Source organism: Malaclemys terrapin, chromosome 6 (assembly GCF_027887155.1).
Source record: "Malaclemys terrapin pileata isolate rMalTer1 chromosome 6, rMalTer1.hap1, whole genome shotgun sequence".
In the NCBI taxonomy this organism is placed as follows: domain Eukaryota; kingdom Metazoa; phylum Chordata; order Testudines; family Emydidae; genus Malaclemys; species Malaclemys terrapin.
In genome coordinates this window covers 54,667,597-54,687,978 of record NC_071510.1, presented here as the reverse complement: position 1 = coordinate 54,687,978, position 20,382 = coordinate 54,667,597, and the positions used below count along the sequence as shown (strand labels likewise).

General features: G+C 42.6%; 1 protein-coding gene across 1 annotated transcript in view; it reads left to right on the top strand.

Moving 5' to 3' along the window:
• The window catches only part of LOC128839848 (uncharacterized), a 69,899-nt gene extending 54,676 nt beyond the window's left edge, over positions 1-15,223 (top strand). Inside the window, exon 5 of the mRNA XM_054033175.1 lies at positions 15,167-15,223. Coding sequence (XP_053889150.1) covers positions 15,167-15,183 — 17 coding nt within the window. The 3' untranslated portion in view covers positions 15,184-15,223. The remainder of the gene's footprint in view (positions 1-15,166) is intronic.
• The last annotated feature ends 5,159 nt before the right edge of the window (positions 15,224-20,382 follow it).

The following is a 20,382-nucleotide window of genomic DNA, read 5'->3' as shown; positions in this document are numbered from 1 at the left end:
TTTTAAATTGTGTTGATTTTCCTGAAAAGTTGTACAGTTTAATGGAGAATAATTCTGCATGATAGCTTTTTTTTAGCCATCATCTGGAATCTATGGTGGATTAGCCAATGGGCCCCGGGCCCAGGAACCTTGGCCAATTGGGGGACCCTGGAAAAATGGGCACCCCTGCACCCTGACCCACTCTGGCCACCCGGTGCTCCTGCAGGGGAACAGGGTCGGGGCATGGGGTTTGCAAGCCCCCGCTCCATGGCTGGAGCACCAGGCAGGTAGAGTAAGCCCCCACGCTCTGACCCTACTCCCTGGCAGGAATGTGAGGTGGGGTAAACCATTGTGCTCTAACCCCATTTCCCTGGTAAGAGCGGGGGGGGGGGGGAGGGTTGAGGGACACCACTTGCTCTGGCCCAGGGCCCCACAAACCCTAATGTAATGTAATGCCCCTGTATAAAATGTAATAGGGAATTATATCCCTGCTGTAGCTTTTGTGTAGCTCCATGTGACATTTTATGCAAAATATTGCTAACTAACTAATTTGTATATTTACAAATAATTTTCAGAACATCATAAACATCAGTTTATGGCCTAAGCAGTGACATGGTAACGTAAGGTGCTACGCAACTCTCTAAGACTGAGGCATTTCTTCAATCCTATCTCGTTCCTCATGCATCCTAACATGGTGTTTACTTTTTTGATTCCAGGGTAAATGTTGCTTGAGTAAGTAGTGCAATACCGGCACTTTTTTTAAAATATCCTCTTTAAAACAGACTTATTTGGAAATCAAGATCAGTTACTTTGGTACATTGAGGTATGGCTCCCCATTTAAAAACATCCCAGTGCTTTTTAAATCAAAGCATTGAGACTGTAGAGTAATATACAGAACTGTGACCTCCCCCCCCCCCATTGTGCTATGCAGGTGAGTAACTTTACATATATGAATAATGCCATTGAGTTCAATGTAGCTGCTCACATGCACAAATGGTTGCAGAGTTTGGGCCTACAAACTTTAATAAGTAGGTCTGCACTGCACGAGTATCTATACAGCAAAGATCCAAAATCCTGTCCAGTCCCTGCATTGATCGGGTTCAGTATGAATCCTGTGAAGGCTTCTCCTGAGAAAGCCTCTTCTGGTTGTTCCTAAATCCTTGTCCCTGATCCTGCAATGAGCTCCTTTGCAGATACATTCCCGCATCTCTACAAACCCTATTAATATCAGCAGGCCTGGATCTCACTGCAGGATTGGTGCCTTGCTCAGGACTCTGGAGTGGATATCCCCTGAACATTGCATACCACCTGATGCAGAAAGATATACATATCTATTTTCCAGATGTAAGAAAGGACTATGTGAGACATTTCTCAAGTGTTACCAAATTAATATAGTTGGGCTGAATAATTACTTGGAGCTCAAATCCATGCCAGTGAGAACTTTGGCCCAAGCGAGAAGTGCACAGAGTCATATGTATTTTTTTAATTGCTATCTGTAAATTTGCCAACTTTACAAAGCTGAATGAATTGGAAATGGCAACTGGCATAGGAGCAGGCTCCCCACTTGCTCAGCTTATTTTGCTAAAAGAAAAAACCACTACCTGTACTTTCAATATGTTCATTTTAATTACCTTCAAACATTGCATTAGAACGGGCAATCTCCCTGCTAGCTGCTGGAAAAAAGCTGCCTATTAATCAAGTAGAGACCAAAAGTACTTTACAAGCAGGGATTTTTTTTTTTTTACAAAGAATATTTAATTTTACTTTTTCCTTTAAAATTGGGTTTTATCATATTAATCTTGCAACCTTTAGAATAACTATAAATGGAAATTTGATCGTAAAGCAAGGGAAGGAAAATGTTCAGAGAACATTTAAGAAAAAAAAAAAAACATTTGGCCACTGGGGGCCACTGTGTTTCCTTGCCAGCTAACTGGTTCTGTCAGTGATGGAACAATTGTAACTGTAAGGGCCTGATCCTGCCCCTATCAAGTCAGTGGTACAAGTCACAGTGACTTCAGTGGTGCAGGATAAAATCCTAAGGGAGATGCTTAATTTTAACAGAAATTTTTCTTGTTGTGTAAGATTTTAATATATCGTTATGACTAATGCAGCAAAAATGTTTGCAATTTCATTCTGTTTCTGTGCATAGTTAATGAGAATAATTGCATACTAAGGGTTGGTCCTGCAACCATATAGCACATTAGTAATTTTGGGGCCTGGTTTGACTTCCAGATTAGTCAATAGCAACTGTATTTACTTCCATGGGAGCAGGATCAGACCCTTAGGCACCAAACTTGCAAAGAATCTGGGGAACGCAGAGTTGGCTTAAAGCCATCTTGTCATCTCCCTTCCCCAATCTCTGCAGTACATGCTGCGCTGAGAAGCTGGGAATCTGACCACGTGTTTTGGAGCATCTGCATAGAAAACTAGTCCCTCTAAGTCCTCTTCTGCTCAGCACCCAATGCCTCCATGCCAGAACTGCTCATACAAGAGCTATGCTGTCATTGGATGGGGTCCCCTTGTCATGCACTCACTCTATCACCCTGTAAGGAAGGCACAGAGTAGAGGCTAGGACTACCATTCACTATTGGTTCATTCTCTAGTGGTAATTCTGCTGATTTAGACACTCATCCTACTTAGAGCAGCTAATTTCCTGGCTCTGTGCCATCTCCTCTACCCCAGCGTAGCTCCATAGAGCTCTATGGGTGCAGTGATGCTTCTGGGGGTTTTCAGAAAGTGGAAGTAGACCCGGAGTGCCAGCCCCCAACTTCTGTGGGTGTTTGGAGCCCTTCCACGCCCTCTTACTCTCATTTAACCCTCCTTTGTGATGTAGAACAGAAGGCTTCAAAACCCCACAGATGGAGAGGAGTCAGTGCTGTGTGACCTTCTCCTGGGAGCCCCCAATGCACTATTTCACTAATACTGCACAGCTTGGTGTGTTTGGGGCATGGCTAAGTGGAGCAGACCACTAACAAAGAATACTCTAAACATTTCCTTTGGTGTTTCAAAGCCCTTTCTGGATCAATAGATTATACAATATTATAAAAACTAACACAAGCGTATGGGTAAAATGTTCAAAAGCATGTAAGTGACTTAAAAGCCTATGGGCCATTTTTAAAGGTGTTTAAGCACCTAACTAGCTCAAAGAGTATGTAGAAAAACCTGTGTTCGCGAGACTCAGACAGCGAGGCTGTCTCACTGCTGTGTAGACTTCCGGGCTCGGGCTGGAGCCTGAGCTCTAGGACCTCCCACCTCACAGGGTCCTAGAGCCTGGGCTCCAGGCAAGCCCAGAAGTATACAAAGCAATGACATAGCCCCGTAAGCCTGAGTCAGCTGGCATGGGCCAGCCTCAAGTGTCCAGTTGCTGTGTAGACATACCCTATGTGGGTAAGCTGCTTTTGAAAATGGCACTTAGGACCCTAAGTCTCCTTGGAAGTCAATGGGGCTTAGGCTCCTACGGGCCATATTTTTAAAGCGATTAGGCACTTAACTCCCATTGACATCAATTAGTTAGATGTTAAAAAGGTCTTTAAGTGCCTGACCCGAAGTCACTCATTTTTGAAAATGGGACTTAGGCTCCAAAGTCACTTTGGCATCATTGTAGTATGTTTTCATGAAGGCCGGCATCCTGGTGACATAAAATGGATGGCATCATTTCCTTGGATTTCTGTCTCCCATCTACTCTTCTTTATTTATTCCATTATGAAATGTGTAGGGGTCAGGTTACTCCTTGTTATAAAACAAGCTGAAAGTTTAGCTATATTAATTTCAAGTTACCCTGATATCATTTACAAGTGTCCAGTCTCTCCTGAATAGAATAATAGATCTGGTTATGCAAAATTGATGCATCTAGTCCATGAGGAGAAACCAGCAGTTGTCAGAATACAAAGAAAGGATTGTTCTAGGTTGATATGACAAATAAGTGAACAGCCTTTGATAAAACTAAATTATGCTAGAGCTCATCAAAAATCAAAAGTTTTGCGTTTTGTTTCTTTCAGGAGAGATTAAATAATGCCAGGAAGAAAGAGATTTTTAAAAACAACAAAACAAAGTTCCACTTAAATATTTTTATTTTCCCCCTACAAGTTGCAAGTATGGCGTAGAAAGAAAGTACCTATAATCAGCATCTCAACTAATCAGATCACTCAGTTAATTGCCATGTTAGAAGGAGATGTTGCCTCTTGCATCTTAATAACAAACCATTCCTTTGTTTAGGTGGGAAAACTAACTTTTTGTTAAACATAGTTGTTTGGGTGGTTTTTAATTAAAAATATGTGGGTGATTTAATCTGAAAAGACATTTGTTGAGTATTAATGTATTAAACTACACAGCATTTCTAGTTGGAGCCAGAGAACGACTTGTCTTCGCCTTGCAATCCTTGGTGTCACTTGAACTGCTCATGTGACAACCCTCTAATATGAAAAGAGACAATAGGCATTGTTGGGTGCACATATTAATAAATAAAAGAGACACAGTGTGAGCAAACAAAGGCTGCTTCCTGGAACGTTGTGTCACAAGATTCCCAGGGTCAAATCCTGTTCTCTTTTCTCACATGAGAAGCCCCACTGAAATCAAAGGTCCTGATTCTCCTCTGTTTTACAGCAGTATAATTCCACTGGGTCAGATTCTTATCTTGTTTACACTGGCCCGCTGATTTCAGAGTTATTCCCAAGTTTGCCCCTGTGTATCTGAAAACTGGGCTTTCTGGCAGTGTTTGAGTAAGACAAGCAAGATTTGGTCCCCATTATGAATATCTGCAGGGTTGTAATCAGATTGCAAAATCAGCAGGAGTTCACAGGAGTTGCACTCAAATGTTAATTTTCCAACATAATACATTTTTGGCAATGTCTAATTTCTTCTAAATAGGCGTCTTGTTCTTTTCACTGGAGATAGAACAAGGATACATACAAGGATTGGGCCCCAACTCTGAAAGCGAGGGAAGGAAAGAGAACGACTTTCAAGGTCTGTGTTCTTCATTACAGTGTAATGTAGTTCTCCGTCCTTTCCAGAACTGGTTGGTCCGGAACAGGGCTGGGTGAAATGCTGTGGTGACACTAGCCAGCAAAAACTCTACTAATTAGATGAAATATGAGAACACCAGAGGCCTCAAACAATCCCTTTTATATTCATTCCCCCCAAGTTCTGCCTCTTTTCTACCTGAAAGGCAGATATCCCCTGTGATTTGCCTCCAAATTCAGACCCATGTTACACCATTATAACAGTGTGTTGCTTTTTCTCTCACACATGCACAGCCTGCTCTTACCACTTAGGCACAGATTACAATCATGACTAGTGGTGACTTGACAACTAAACATAATAGACCATCATACATATTGGCACAAATGGGATGGTCCTCTTAGAAAGGATATCTGAGATTTGTGCAACTGACTAGTTATGGCTGGCTTCTAAAAACACCAACATTTGCTTTCTGGACAGCTCCCAGTTAGATTTGTCTCCCTCCTATAATGTTTTGCAAACCACTCTGCAAGAAGTAACTGCAAAAGTCTCTAGTTATGTACCTTTCCAATGGTAAAGGCTGCTATATAAACCATTAGGACATGCATAAAATAGTGAAAACAGTAAGTAAGATTAGAAAATGGGCATTTTTCAACAATTAAATCTCCACTGAAAAAGTTTAAACAACTTTCCTATTATTGTGCTGATAGAAACCACCATATACACTGTTGAGGTTGCAAAACTCTTCATTATCATTCCTTTCCTTCCCCTGCTTGTTTTTATATGCTCTTAATGTTACAAAATATTTCCTTTGCTGAAATTTTCCATGCTTGCTCTCCACTTAAAGATTAGTATTTTAGGAAAACTTGAACAAAATCTCATCATCCATTTTTTTTTTCATGTTACAGCAGAGTGAATCTAATCCTTTTCTTGGCTGAATTTCTAGCCCACCCTTTTTTAAAATAGGGTGATGAGAAAAAACAACGGAAGCTTGAAAGTTGGCATGGACATAGCCCTTATTGAAGAGTATGTAACTCACTTAGTATGGAAAAAATGGTTTCAGTTTAACAAAGTTGGAACTAGTGTTGAGCAAATGGCACATAGAACTACATTGTGCCCATGTCTTATTCAACCAGTTGCAGTAATGGAGAATAAGACACTTCCCATGCATCCCACTCTTGCCCCCTGCCACATACACACCACCTTGCTGGGTCTTGAATCCCCTGAACGAGCTTTGACCAATCAGAGTGTTGAAAACACCTAGGCCATTTTATAAATGTATGTAATGGCTTCAGAAAACTGTACTCAAGTGTAGATTTCTGATTGGCTATTGATGGCATCCTTTTTAGGTCAATGCCCATTCAGACTGTTTTTTTTTTTTTTTTTTGTGATCTCAATATAATAGCAATACGATATTTCAACTGGTGCATTTCTAGGGGATTATTGTACTTGCTGGATGGTTAAACATCATCCGAGGCGTGCAATAATTGCCCCAAAATGCACTGCCTATTGTATTTTAGTGTTTAAATAGAACAGGGGATCTAATGAGGATAAGCTTGTTTGAAGAAAGGTATTCTTAGTTGTAGTGAAAGTGCATAAACAATAGCATGTATGTGGAGCCAAAGGTGTTAAAATACAATTAATTTTACCTGAATCCTTTCAAAAGTTTTATGTTTGCACCAGCCAATCACAAAATCATAGCTGTTAGCCATGGAAAATCCTGTTAGATGCTCTAGCCCATCCCAGTGCAGGATCTCTTACAGTCATTTCTTATGTAGAACTTCCTTATAGAGCAGACTTTAGTAACTGGAAATGACTACAAACACCTATGTTAATCTGAGGCCATTCACATTAGAATTCTTTTCTAACAAGACATCAGCCCTTTCACTGCTGCTGTGTTGATTGGGTGGGGAAGAAACAGGAACTGAAATGTAGAGCAGCAGTGGTGTGTTTAGAGCAGCATGTTCGTGTAAATTGGACAAGTCAGTTTTTGTTGTTGTTTTAGGCAGTATGTTTGAGTCTGCTGGCTTTTACATAAATGATTGCTTTGCTTAGCCTTAAATCAAGCTTGGTTTGTGGTGTCTGACGTAGGTGGTATAAACAATCCAAATTAATATAGTTGTAACCTCTGTGCAAAATGAAGTGATTTTGAGGGTTAGAGGGCTAGTCTCTGAATTTCATAGTGGCTTTCATCTGACGATCCCAAGTGCTTTAGGCCATGTTTTCTTTGCATGCTAACCATGAATTAAGCAGTCATGGTTTAATCAGTGTGCGGCAGCCTAACCTACTGCAGCAAGGCCGCATTTTGCTGTCAATCCCCATGTCTGCACTGGGGCCATAGCTGGTGTGATATGCAGTACAGATATCTGGGTACATATCCTGAGATTCATAGCACCACAACTCACTGTGTAGCTCTCTGCTTGCATTATCAGAATATCTGTTCACTCTGGGATTGAGAAAAAAATGACCTAGGGCAGGGAAATTCATCCTGGGCAAGACCCAAGCTGGTGTCATAGCTTCCTATTACTTGCAGAAGATAAGGATCCTGCTTTCCCTAACAACTGACAATGGCTTCTTTTTAGAGAGGCAGTTTCTTTTTTGTGCCTGCGCAGAAGCTGTAGCAGATGTTTCAAAGGCTACTTTTGATCTGGAGAAGGGAGATGCAGTGACTTATAAGCAAAAGTACAACAAAAGACTGGGACCATGAGGAGATGCTGCTTCTCCTGGAAAATCTCCCATGTGTAGACAGCTGCTTCTGGACCAGGACCACAAATATGCATTAGTGGGACTGCATTATGATGGAAACGCGGGATGACCAGCAGTGGGACTAGAATTTTTGATGGGGGGTTGGGGGGACCCACATTCTTGGAACTGTCAATAGCTTGCCCTGGCCCTTGAGCAGCAGACCCACCAGATGAGAGAAATCTATTTTTACTTCTTCCAGTAATGGACCAAAATAAGACAAGCAATAAACCCGCTTCTGCCCTAGGAGGTGCCTTAACATACTGGGGTATTTTCTTGGTAGTGAAATAAGAACAGAAATGTTGGTGCACTCAGCCAGAATTTTGGCAGAGTAGTGCTTTTGTATATATAGAAAATCAGTTAATTTGGGGAGCGTTTCATTCCTGGATTCAGCTTTACCGCCGTTATGCTATAGAATGCCATTTAGGTTTACTGAATGGGATATCTACTTCAAGTGATTAAACATTTTAGTGTGTCGTGGTAGGATGTGATTCAAGGGCTGGAAGCCTTTTTTTGTAACCACTGAAATGTCAGAGGGTCTGGATAATTTCCTTCCAGAAAGATGTAGCTCTGTGTGTTATCCAATTAAATGTAGTCCGTATTCAACCATCAGTACAATTTAATGGAGACACTGTATGGTATGGCATCTTTTGCTTAAACTAGGGTTACCATATTTCCACAAGCAAAAAGAGGACACGGGGGGGGGGGAGGAGCCCCTCTCTAGCCCCGCCCCTGCCCTGCCCCACCCCATCCACTCCCTCCCACTTCCCACCCCCTGACTGCCCCCCTCAGAACTCCCAACCCCCCCATTCCTTGTCCCCTGACTGCCCCCTCCTGGGACCCCTGCCACTAACTGCCCCCTAGGACCCCACCCCTTATCTAAGCCGCCCTGCTTCTTGTCCCCTGACTGCCCCTCCTGAGAACCCCCCACCCTAACTGCCCCCCTAGGACCCTACCTATCCCCTGACTGCTCCGACCCTTATCCACACCCCCACCCCATATTCACACCCCCGCCCCCAGACAGACCCCCGGGACTCCCATGCCCTATCCAACTGATCCCCGCCCCCTGACAGGACCCCCCGAACTCCTGACGCATCCAACCCCCTCTGTTCCCTGCCTGCGTCGACCACTCTCCACACGCCTGCTCCCCTGACAGACCCCCCAGAACCCTTGACTTGTCTAACCCCCTCTGCTCCCTGTCCCTGACTGTCCCAACCACTCTCCACACCCCTGCCCCCGACAGCCCCCCCAGAACCTCTGACCTGTCTAACCCCCCCTAACCCCCCCTGCTCCCTGTCCCTGACTGTCCAAACCCCTCTCCACACCCCTGCCCCCCTGCCAGCCCCCCCCAAACTCCCAACCCATCCAAACCCCCCCCCGTCCCCTGACCAGGGGCGGCTTTAAAGAGCCCAGGAATCAGGCTGCGCTCTGGCCGGAGCTCCGGCCAGGGTTGTGGGGCTTGGGGCTGGGCCGGAGGTGCTCGGCCGGAACTGGGCTGCTGCCCTAGAGCCCGAGCCGGGCCGGGCTGGAGCTGCTGGGACCGGGGGTGCTCGGCCGGTGCCGCTCAGCCGGGGCCGGGCTGGCGTGCTCGGCCAGAACTGGGGCCGCCACTTTGGGGCCCGGGCCAGGCTGGAGCTGCTGGGGCCGGAGGCGCTTGGCCAGCGCCGCTCAGCCAGAGCCAGGCTGGTGCGCTTGGCCGGAACCGGAGCCGGTGTCCTGGGGCCGAAGCTGAGCCGGGCCGGAGCCGCTGGGGCCACCGGGCGCCGCTCGGCCCGGGCCGGAGGGAGCCGCTCAGCCAGGGCCACACCTCCCCAGAGCTCTCCTCCTCGCATCGCCCCAGCCCCAGCTTACCTGCTGCTGCCTCCCGCCTGCCCCTGCTTTTTTTCAGACTTCCTGCGAAGATATGATTCCCGGGAAGCAGGTGAGGGGGAGGAGCAGGTGGGCAGAGCGTTCAGGGGAGGGGAAAGACAGCTGCGGGGCCAAACGGTGTGGTAAGGCTGCAGGGGCTGCAGGGGATGGGGGGAGCCGGGAAGGGGCTTTGGCTGCCGAGCGGTGCTTGGCTGCCGCTTTTCTGTCCATAAATAGCCGACCGGGGGAAAATCCCAGACATTTTTAGATTTTTAAAAATCCCCCCCGGACGGCTATTTATAGACCGAAAAGCCGGACATATGGTAGCCCTACTTAAACTGTTCTTTGGTCTTGATTACTTTAAAATGTATTTTTAAGAAACTAAAAGTTCTTTGAAGAAAGGGAGTGTTGATGAGGCAAAGGTTAAGGGCACAGGTTAAGAAGAGCAAGGAATTGCGTTGCTCTTTCTATAAATTAGAGAAGGGGACAAAACCAGTTTGACAAGTTCCACATACCCCCATGTGTGGAGGTATCTGCCCTACATACGGGTAAGGCACATTTTTAAAGTTCTTACATCAGTTACACAACCAGCATCTCTGGATACTTCTTAGTCCAAATAAGCCCTGAAAGAGATTAGCACAAGTGGATATTTTGTGGTTCAGTGAAGGCTTCTGTCTGTCTCAAAGGCTGCTCCTTCTCTGTGGTGTAATCTCTCCAATACTTGCCTGTAGCCTTTTATGTTGTTTCTGACTCTGGGGATAATGCGGGCCACAATTGTGTCTGTCAACAGCTGGAAGAAACATCCAAAACTCGCTTATGAAATGTGCATAAAGGGATAAAAGCTATTTGGACCATTGACATTTTAGAATTTGTTACACAGTGTCTGTGTTGTACTTTATGAGCTGAGTCCTTCTGGAGGCTCAGCAAAAGAGCTCTATTACACTAATGCACCTTACTCTGAGCATGCTCAGCTACCCTAAAACTAAAGTCCAAGCACTGTTGCTGAAAAGTGTGGCCTTCCTGTGCCTTGTTGTTGACTTAGTATCACAGGAGCCAAGAAGTCCCATCATGCTATTTTGCAACAGCCACTTTCTTTCCTTCTCAGGACAGTCCTCCCAGCCCCTTGGAGCTTGCCAAGTTTTGTTTTCAATTCAAGGGCCCCCACAGATTAATTAAATTCAAAACTGTGACCATGCTTTTGTGATGATAGTAACACCATATACTTACTCCCATGAGATCACAGCACTCTTAAAATGATTGTTGTGGCAGGGAAAGCATTAGGATCTTATAAGGTTCCTTCCTCAGGGATGTCCCTCTGAGGCTATTAAATTTTTAAAAGCTGCTCTGACCATTAGGTTAAGATCTATCTAAGAGACCAGTAAGAGTTGCTGTATAAGTCTTCTATAAAGGTTGCTTTTCCTGTAGTCTCTTTACACAAGAAGGGTAAAAAGAGACAATGTAAAGGCACAATGGGATCTTGAGAGAGCATCAATCATTGTTCCTGACCAATAGTTGTAGCTTTATGATTAAGATATTTGGGAAGGTTTTTCCTGATATTCTTTTTTTAAAATGGTTCATGTGAATTCACTGTATAGGGGCACTAGTCTGCAACAGAGGGGTGTAAATTCTAGCATGTCATGCATTAATGGGTCTGTGTGGACCCTGCTGGCACATACTACAAAGGAGCCCTATTGTATGTTAATATAGCATTGTTTGAAATGGGCCTACATTAACATGCACTACAGACATTTTTAGTGTGCACCAGCAGGCTCTGCCCAAACTAGTTAGTGCACGATATACTAGTGTGCACTAGAATTTATACCCCTCTGGTGCACACTAACATACTGTGTAGACAAGCCCTAAGTGCTGTGTGCCTTTTCTTTTGTATTCCGCTTGCCTTTACACAAGCATACTTAGACTTCTATACAGTTTTTATATGGCTGATTTTATCTGAGAAGCCTTATACTAAACTGCCCCCAGTTACCAGTCACACTTTGCTTTACATCTGCATCTTCACTGAGGGAATTCATGCTTAATGTAGCAGTTCAATAGTTTGGATCAACAACCTCTGCAGTCTGAGAAACAAAGAGACTTTTAAGGTTTTACCAACAGTCCAGCCTGCTGCCATAGGTTAATCTGTAATAAAATTCAGTTTCAGTCTCAAATCCCCATATAAAAAGGAAAAAGCACATGCTCTGCAGGTTTTTCTGCTTCACCAGTCAAACCTGAGTCAAAGGAGCATGCTGCCTTTTCTGCCCTTGTAGTGTTCTGTGTCCCTGGGTAGCATCAGTCAAAAGTATACCAGGATGTCAGAATATACTTCAACACATGAGAAAAACAGACCACGACATCCCTCTGATGGCAGCCTTACCACCTGGTTCCAGCACCTTCAAGGAAAGACCAAGCAGAGCCTTTAATAAAATGTAAAGAATTTCAAGCAAGTGTTGAGTAGAAACAGCACTAGCAGAAGTCGCTGTACTGGAAGTCCAAACTCTCACCCCAAGGATATTGTAAAATGATTATATCTTACAGGTCCTGTACAGGATGCTTGAATCCTATGTTATTAGCCTGATGTGTGTACATTGTTCAAGGAAGTGGAAACTCATTGCAGCAAAAATATTAGAAAATTTTTTACAGCAAAATCAACTACTTATACAGCCTACCTGAGATCTTGGATAGGAACAGGGGAAGTAATATACAGCTGGATCTTTCAAATGAGAAAATATAACCCCTAGAAAATCAAAAAGAAACAAAATGGGAAAAGTCCTGGTGGCTCACCTCAACGGTTACTTTCAGCTGGTGTGATACCATAGTTTCCAAACAGTTAGCAACGCATGTGGAACTTCTGGCTGTCATGTAAATGAGTGTGTGACCACTGCCGTCATGGCCCACACACTGGGATTAAGCCAAGGACCTCTAGAGCTAAAAGCACAAACTGCTACAGATTGAGCTGAACAGCCAGTGTTCTCTAGGCGGGGGCTGTAACAGATTCATGCTCTAGATGGAGCAGGTATGGAGAAGAACTAGGAAAAAACACTCACTTGTGGATTACAAATTCAAATTATTTATTTTCATCCAATTAAAAATGTGAACCCAAAACTCAGGGCTTGCGAAGACCCACAAGCCATAACAAACAACAAAAGTTGGCATGAACCCCACAAGCCAAAACTCCTGATATTTACTGTTTCACGATATGTACTATCCACACACCAATGTCCTCCGCAAACAGCTCACCCCCGGCAATAAACTGTCGGTTGCCAATCAGCTTTATTATTGAAACAGGCATGTTGTAAATGAAAAATAATAAAGAGAACGCTAGCCTTAAGATCCAGGTTTGCAGAGCAACAGAAGCTGGGAACACTGAACAGCACTCTGACTACAGTGATTTGGAAAATTTTGAGATTATCTGTTGCCTGATACCTTGTGAGGTCATTTATACCAGTGCAAAGTGGGTGTAAAATACAGTAATACCATTCTTCTTGGTAGCCGTTCACACCCACGTTGCATTCCTTTAGTACTGGTGTAAATAGACCAACAGAGGAGATGTCTATACTACAGCAGGTACAGTGGTGCAGCTGCACTGCTGCAGTTGCACTGCTGTAGCGCTTCTGGTGAAGATGCTCTAAGCCAATGGGAGAGAGCATGCTTGTTGGCTTAACTCCTGTCTCCATGAGAGATGGTAGCTATGTCGGCGGGAGAAGCTCTCCCACCAACATAGTCCTGTCCACACCGGCATTTAGATCAGTGTAATTTATGTCACTCCAGGGTGTGGATTATTCACATCCCTGAGCAATGTAAATTATATGGAAGTAATTTGTAGTGTAGACATAGCCAGAGAAACTGACCGCTTGTGTTACTCCCTAGCAATCCACTTCTGTCTCAACCAGGATAACTGTTGATGAGCAGAGGCAGCTGTGTTCAGCCCTTCTTAGGTGACAGGTTATTTGGGGAGGAGATAAAGAATTACATTTTTACAATCTGTCTTTCCTCTTAGTAATTACTGCCATAATTAACATCTCTCAGATGGCTGACTAGCTTTTGTGTGGGTGCAAGCAGATAGCTAAACCCCGAAATGTCAAGAATTACCCCTTTAATTTTGACCTTAATTATTTGTGTCTGCAAAACTGTGAGTGTGTAAAGACAAACTGCCTTTAAATCAGGCCTAAAGGAAGCCAAGTGGAATGGAATACAGAAAAATATCAAGTTAACTTTTAACCCCCAAAAGTATAACCAAAATTTCAATAAGTGTCGGAAAACAGAAATGGGAACTTTTTATTTTTTGCACAAGATACTTCACTTCTGGTTTTATATAATGGGCAGCACATCCAATATGTTTTTTATGTGAATATAAGGATTTTGAACAATTTTCCAGTCTAGCTTTTTTTAATGCTTTGCATAATTTAAAAATGTTCTTTAATATATTTTTTTTTAGCTTGCATGCTCTGAAAGAATAAAGTCAGAGCTATGTGATTGAGTATCCTGACTAGAGGAATAGCTGCAGGCAACTAGCATCCAGGCAGCTTGTGTGGGAACATTTGAAAAAACAGTTCATGTCAAAGACTAGTTATGTTTTGGGATACATTGGGAAAACCAAGAAAACCAATTTAAAAAAAAAAAAAAGGTAATACATCTCATACACTCCTTTTATATTAACTAAAACAAAATAAAGAGATTTGTGCCAAATTCCTTTTGCCTGAGGTACAAGTAGTTCTTTAAGGTCAGTATAGCAAAAAATAAATATTTGGTCTCCTTAAATTAATTAAGTGATGTTTCCTGCTGAACATTCACACGAAGATTCTAAAGACCTGGCATTAATGAAGTGAGTTTGACATGCGTCCAAAGCACTCCGCACTTTTACTCAGGAATATTTAGTTAAATATTCCTTTTTTATTTATTTATTGTAAAATAAACTCACCAGTAGCAGGACATGCAACTATTTGTTCAAGCTCCAAGAAAAAAACAAATCAAACTGTACAAAATACATGCTGAAAAGCAGGGCTCAAAACTTTGGAAAGATTGGTGGGGCAGATTTGAGAACAGATTAATTTATCCTCAGCTAATTACTCCACAGGGGTCAGTTGAGCTGCCACCTCCGCTAACAGTCAAGACATATCACAATGGATCAGTCTGTCCATTTGATAAACTCATTCACTAAAATAAGTTGATTTCTGGCACTGGTTGTAGATTAAAAATCAGCCAGTCACTAGTGCTGCTGTAAGGTCTCTTTCTGATCAGTTTCCCCCTCTTCTAGTCTGATTTAATATTTTCAATCTGCTTTACACCCAATGTTTGTGATTCTGTGTGGTTTGAGAAGGGGTCTGGGTGTCAGGACCTGTAAATTCTAATCCCAGCTCTGCCAGGGATTCATTGTGCAATTCTGGGAAGTTATTTAACCCATCTGTAAAATTGGGATGATGCCTACATACTTTAGGGGGATATTGTGAAGTTTAATAAACTAGCTTGTAAAGTGAAAGATGCTATACTATATATAGTGCAAATGATATAAAAGTCATGACCTTCATGGAATATAGATTCTTGAAGAAAGAGTTGTCTGGGCAAACAAATATTTAGACCTCGATCTACATTTTATGAGGTATCATTCAGTAACAAATCAGTAACTTAATGATTTTTTTTCTTTCAGTGCATAAGGAGATTTGAAGCAGAAATGAAAATTCTACAGAAACAGTTTGAAGCTCAAGTAAGTTTCAATTTTTTTCAGTCTACCCTATTCACTTATAGATAGACATGAACAAAAATGTTCATCCTATTAAGGCCTCAAATCTGCAAGCATGTAGGTATGTGAGTAATTTTACTTGCATGAATAATCCCACTGAAGTCAGTGTCTGCCATGACTTTAAGATTGTCTACCCTGAAAAGTGTTGCCAATATAGCTATACCAGCAAAATCCTCTAATGGAGACACAGTTATATTGGTGTAAAAGTATTTATACCCGTATAGCTTATTCCAGTTCAGTGAGTGAAATAAGTTATACTGGCAAAAGCACTCTTTTTTTTTGTTTGTTTGTTTTTTTGTTTGCTACTATAACTGCATCTATTATTCCAGGACGTTTTTACCACCTAGCTTTTTATCAAGGTAACTACTAGATCTTTTGTTATAAGAGGACATTCAGTTTTTGGGTTCATGGCAGTGTGACCAGTGGACACCTTTGACTTCTAAATTTAAGAAAACAAACTAAGTTCAAAACTGAGTAAATCTGTTTAAGATTTGTGTCATTGCTTGCTGTATTGGTGTGAGCAGTGAGCTGCTTTTTGCCCAGTAATATAAAATAAAAATAGAAAGTAAACATGCTCCTTACTGTGAGCAAAAAGACATTGCTCGTCCAGTTCCAGGGAGAAGAAAATCCATTGGAGGGTTGTTAGTAGTGATTACAGGAGATTTAGGAAAGAGGTACAGGAAAATGTACATTCATAGTAGGGGCACCTCTAGAAGTGCACAACCAGAGTGTGTGTGTGTGTGTATATATATATATATATATATATATGAGAGAGGATGTATTTGTGCATGATTACCTGCCTCGTGGGCAGGTGGTACAGGCAACTCATGGCCCTCAGAGACAGAGTACCTCAGTCAGAGAGGTTCAACTTGATGAGCAAAGGGAGACAGAGGTACAGAGAAGAGACTTTCAGGGGCATAGTGTAGCGATACCACCTCCTGTCTGACAGCCCCAGTGCTGCTAAGGAGAATGAAAGTCTCATAGCAGGAAATCATCAAGGTGGAGAAGAGGGAAATGATCCCATAGTTGGAACTCACCTTCCAGATGATGTCGTGGTATCCTCTCGCACTGAGGATATTCTTCTGGAGGCAGGGACCCCAGCTATTAGCAAGAAATAGTAGGCAGGGATTCAATTATTAGAAATATAGATAGTTGGGTTTGTGATGACCAGGAAAACCACAGGGTGAATTTCCTGTTAGGTGCAAAGGTAGCAGATCTAATGAGACATCTAGATAGCCTGATAGGTAGTGCTGGGGAGGTGCAAGTGGTCATGGTACATGTAGGTACCAATGACACAAGAAAATGTAGGAAATAAGTCCTGGGGGTCAAATTTAGGTTGCTAGGTAAGAGATTAAAGTCCAGGACCTTCATGGTAGCACTCTCTGAAATGCTTTCAGTTCCATGTGTGGGGCCATTAAGATAGGCAGAACTGCCAGGTCTCATTGCTTGAAGGAGACGATGGTATAGGCAGAAGGGATGTAGCTTTATTAGGAACTGAGAACCTTTTGGGGAAGAAGTTGCCTATACAGGAGGATGGGCTCCACCTAAACCAAAGTGGGACCAGGCTGCTGGCAGGTACAATTAGAAAGGCTATAAAGGATCTTTTTTTTTTTTTAATTCAGGGCTGCGGGACAGATGACAAGTGCCGAGGAGCACATGATTCAGGCGGACACAGATCTTAGGGATGAATTTATTAAAGGGAAAACACTCTATATGCTACTAAAAATGAGAGGAAAGAGGTCGGAGTTAGTGAGGAACAGTCAAATGAAAGAGTCCTGTTTAGATATAATACATGAAGGCAAGCAACTGAATATTGACAAAATATACCAATGCTAGAAGTCTAAATACTAAGATGTGTGAACTAGAGTGCCTGGCATTAAATGAGGATTTTGACATAACAGGCATCGTGGAAACTTGGTGGAATGATGATAGTCCATGAGACACAGTTATACTGGGTATAAATTATAGAGGGAGGACAGAGCATGTCACGCTAGTGGAGGAGTGGCACTATATATAAAAAGAAAGCATAGAATCAAATAAGGTAAAAATCTTAAATGAAACAAACTGCATCATAGAATCTCACTCTATTTGAAATTCCATCCTTGAATAATAAGAGTGTATATATAGGAATATATTACAGACTACCTGACCAGGATGGTGACAGTGATTGTGAAATGCTAAGAGAGGTCAGAGAGGCTACAAAAGCAGAAAGTGCAATCAATAATGAGTGATTTCCACAATACCCATATTGACTGGGTAAATGTCCTCTCAAGGCATGATGCAGAGATAAAATTTCTAGACACCACTAATGACTGGTTCTTGAAATCGCTAGTCCTGGGGGCTGACAAGAGGCAATTCTTGATTTAATCCTAAAGAGAACACAGGATCTAGTCCAAGAGGTAACTATAGCTGAACCACTAGGTAATAATGACCGTCATGTAATTAAATTTAGCATCTGTGTTTGTGGGGGAGAGTATCAAAAATAATCCACCCTGGTAACAGGCAACTTTAAAAAGGGGAACTACACAAAAATGAGGATGCTTGTTAGATGGAAACCAAAAGGAGCTGTCACAAGGTTTAAATCCCTGCAGTCAGAATCAGGGCCGGCTCCAGGCACCAGCTTGCCAAGTAGGTTCTTGGGGCGGCCACTCTGGAGAGGGGTGGCACGTCCAGCAATTCGGCGGCAATTCGGCGGACGGTCCCTCACTCCCACTTGGAGTGAAGGACCTTCCGCCGAATTGCCGCCGCAGATCGCAACTTTTTTTTTTTTTTTTTTTTTTTTTTTTGCCACTTGGGGCGGCAAAAACCCTGGAGCCAGCCCTGGTGAGAATGGGGACTATTTAAAAACATCATAATAAAACCTCATACTAAATGTATACCCCAAATCAGAAAAGACATTAAGAGGATCAAAAGAATGCCATCATGGCTAAAAAGCAGAGCAATGGAGGCCATTAGAGGCAAAAAAGCATCCTCTACAATTTGGAAGTCAAATCCTGGTGAGGATAATTGGAGGGGACATGAATGCTGCCAGGTTAATTGTAAAAGTATAACAAGGCAGGCCAATAAAGAATTTGAGAAGCAACTTGCTAAAGATGCAAAAACTAACAGTAAATTGCTTAAGTACACCAAAACCAGGAAGCCTGCCAAACAGGCAGTGGGGCCACTAGACGACAAAGGTGCTAAGGGAGCACTCAAGAAAGGTTCTCTGCAATGGCCTTGCCTAAGTGAATTCCTTGCATCGGTCTGCACTGCAGAGAATGTGGGGCTGATCCCATATCAGAGCTATTCTTTTTGGGTGACAAATCTGAAGGAGCAGAAGATGGAAGAGGATAAAGTAGGGGCCAGATCAGATGATAAACATTCACATAAAAAAGAATCTGATACATCAGAAAAGGGCAGACAAATAAACAGTGACAAGTTTTTAAAGTGCTTGTACACAATGCTAGAAGTCTAAATAATAAGATGGGTGAACTAGAGTGCCTTGTGATGAAGGAGGATACTGATATAATAGGCATCACAGAAACCTGGTGGACTGAGAGCAATCAATGGGACACAATCATTCTGGGGTATAAAATATATCGGAAGGACAGAACAGGTTGTGCAGGGGGGGGAGTGGCACTATATGTGAAAGAAAATGTACAATCAAATGAAGTAAAAATCTTAAGCAAATCCGCATGTTCCATAGAATCTCTATGGATAGAAATTTCATGCTCTAATAAGAATATAACATTAGGGATCTATTATCGACCACCTGACCAGGACGGTGATAGTGATGATGAAATGCTAAGGGAATTTAGAGAGGCTATCAAAATAAAGAACTCAATAATAGTGGGGGATTTCAATTATCCCCATATTGACTGGGAACATTTCACTTCAGGACGAAATACAGAGATAAAATTTCTCGATACTTTAAATGACTGCTTCATGGAGCAGCTGGTACGGGAACCCACAAGGAGAGAGGCAACTCTAGATTTAGTCCTGAGTGGAGCGCAGGAGCTGGTTCAAGAGGTAACTATAGCAGGACCGCTTGGAAATAGTAACCATAATACAATAGCGTTCAACATCCCTGTGGTGGGAAGAACATCTCAACCACCCAACACTGTGGCATTTAATTTCAAAAGGGGGAACTATGCAAAAATGAGGGGGTTAGTTAAACAGAAGTTAAAAGGTACAGTGACTAAAGTGAAATCCCTGCAAGCTGCATGGGCGCTTTTTAAAGACACCATAATAGAGGCCCAACTTCAATGTATACCCCAAATTAAGAAACACAGTAAAAGAACTAAAAAAGAGCCACCGTGGCTTAACAGCCATGTAAAAGAAGCAGTGAGAGATAAAAAGACTTCCTTTAAAAAGTGGAAGTCAAATTCTAGTGAGGCAAATAGAAAGGAGCATAAACGCTGCCAAATTAAGTGCAAGAATGTAATAAGAAAAGCCAAAGAGGAGTTTGAAGAACGGCTAACCAAAAACTCCAAAGGTAATAACAAAATGTTTTTTAAGTACATCAGAAGCAGGAAGCCTGCTAAACAACCAGTGGGGCCCCTTGATGATCGAGATACAAAAGGAGCGCTTGAAGACGATAAAGTCATTGCGGAGAAACTAAATGAATTCTTTGCTTCAGTCTTCACGGCTGAGGATGTTAGGGAGATTCCCAAACCTGAGCTGGCTTTTGTAGGTGACAAATCTGAGGAACTGTCACGGATTGAAGTGTCATGAGAGGAGGTTTTGGAATTAATTGATAAACTTAACATTAACAAGTCACCGGGACCAGATGGAATTCACCCAATAGTTCTGAAAGAACTCAAATGTGAAGTTGCGGAACTGTTAACTAAGGTTTGTAACCTGTCCTTTAAATCGGCTTCTGTACCCAATGACTGGAAGTTAGCTAATGTAATGCCAATATTTAAAAAGGGCTCTAGAGGTGATCCCGGCAATTACAGCCCAGTAAGTCTAACGTCTGTACCGGGCAAATTAGCCGAAACAATAGTTAAGAATAAAATTGTCCGACACATAGAAAAACAAACTGTTGAGCAATAGTCAACATGGTTTCTGTAAAGGGAAATCGTGTCTTATTAATCTATTAGAATTCTTTGAAGGGGTCAACAAACATGTGGACAAGGGGGATC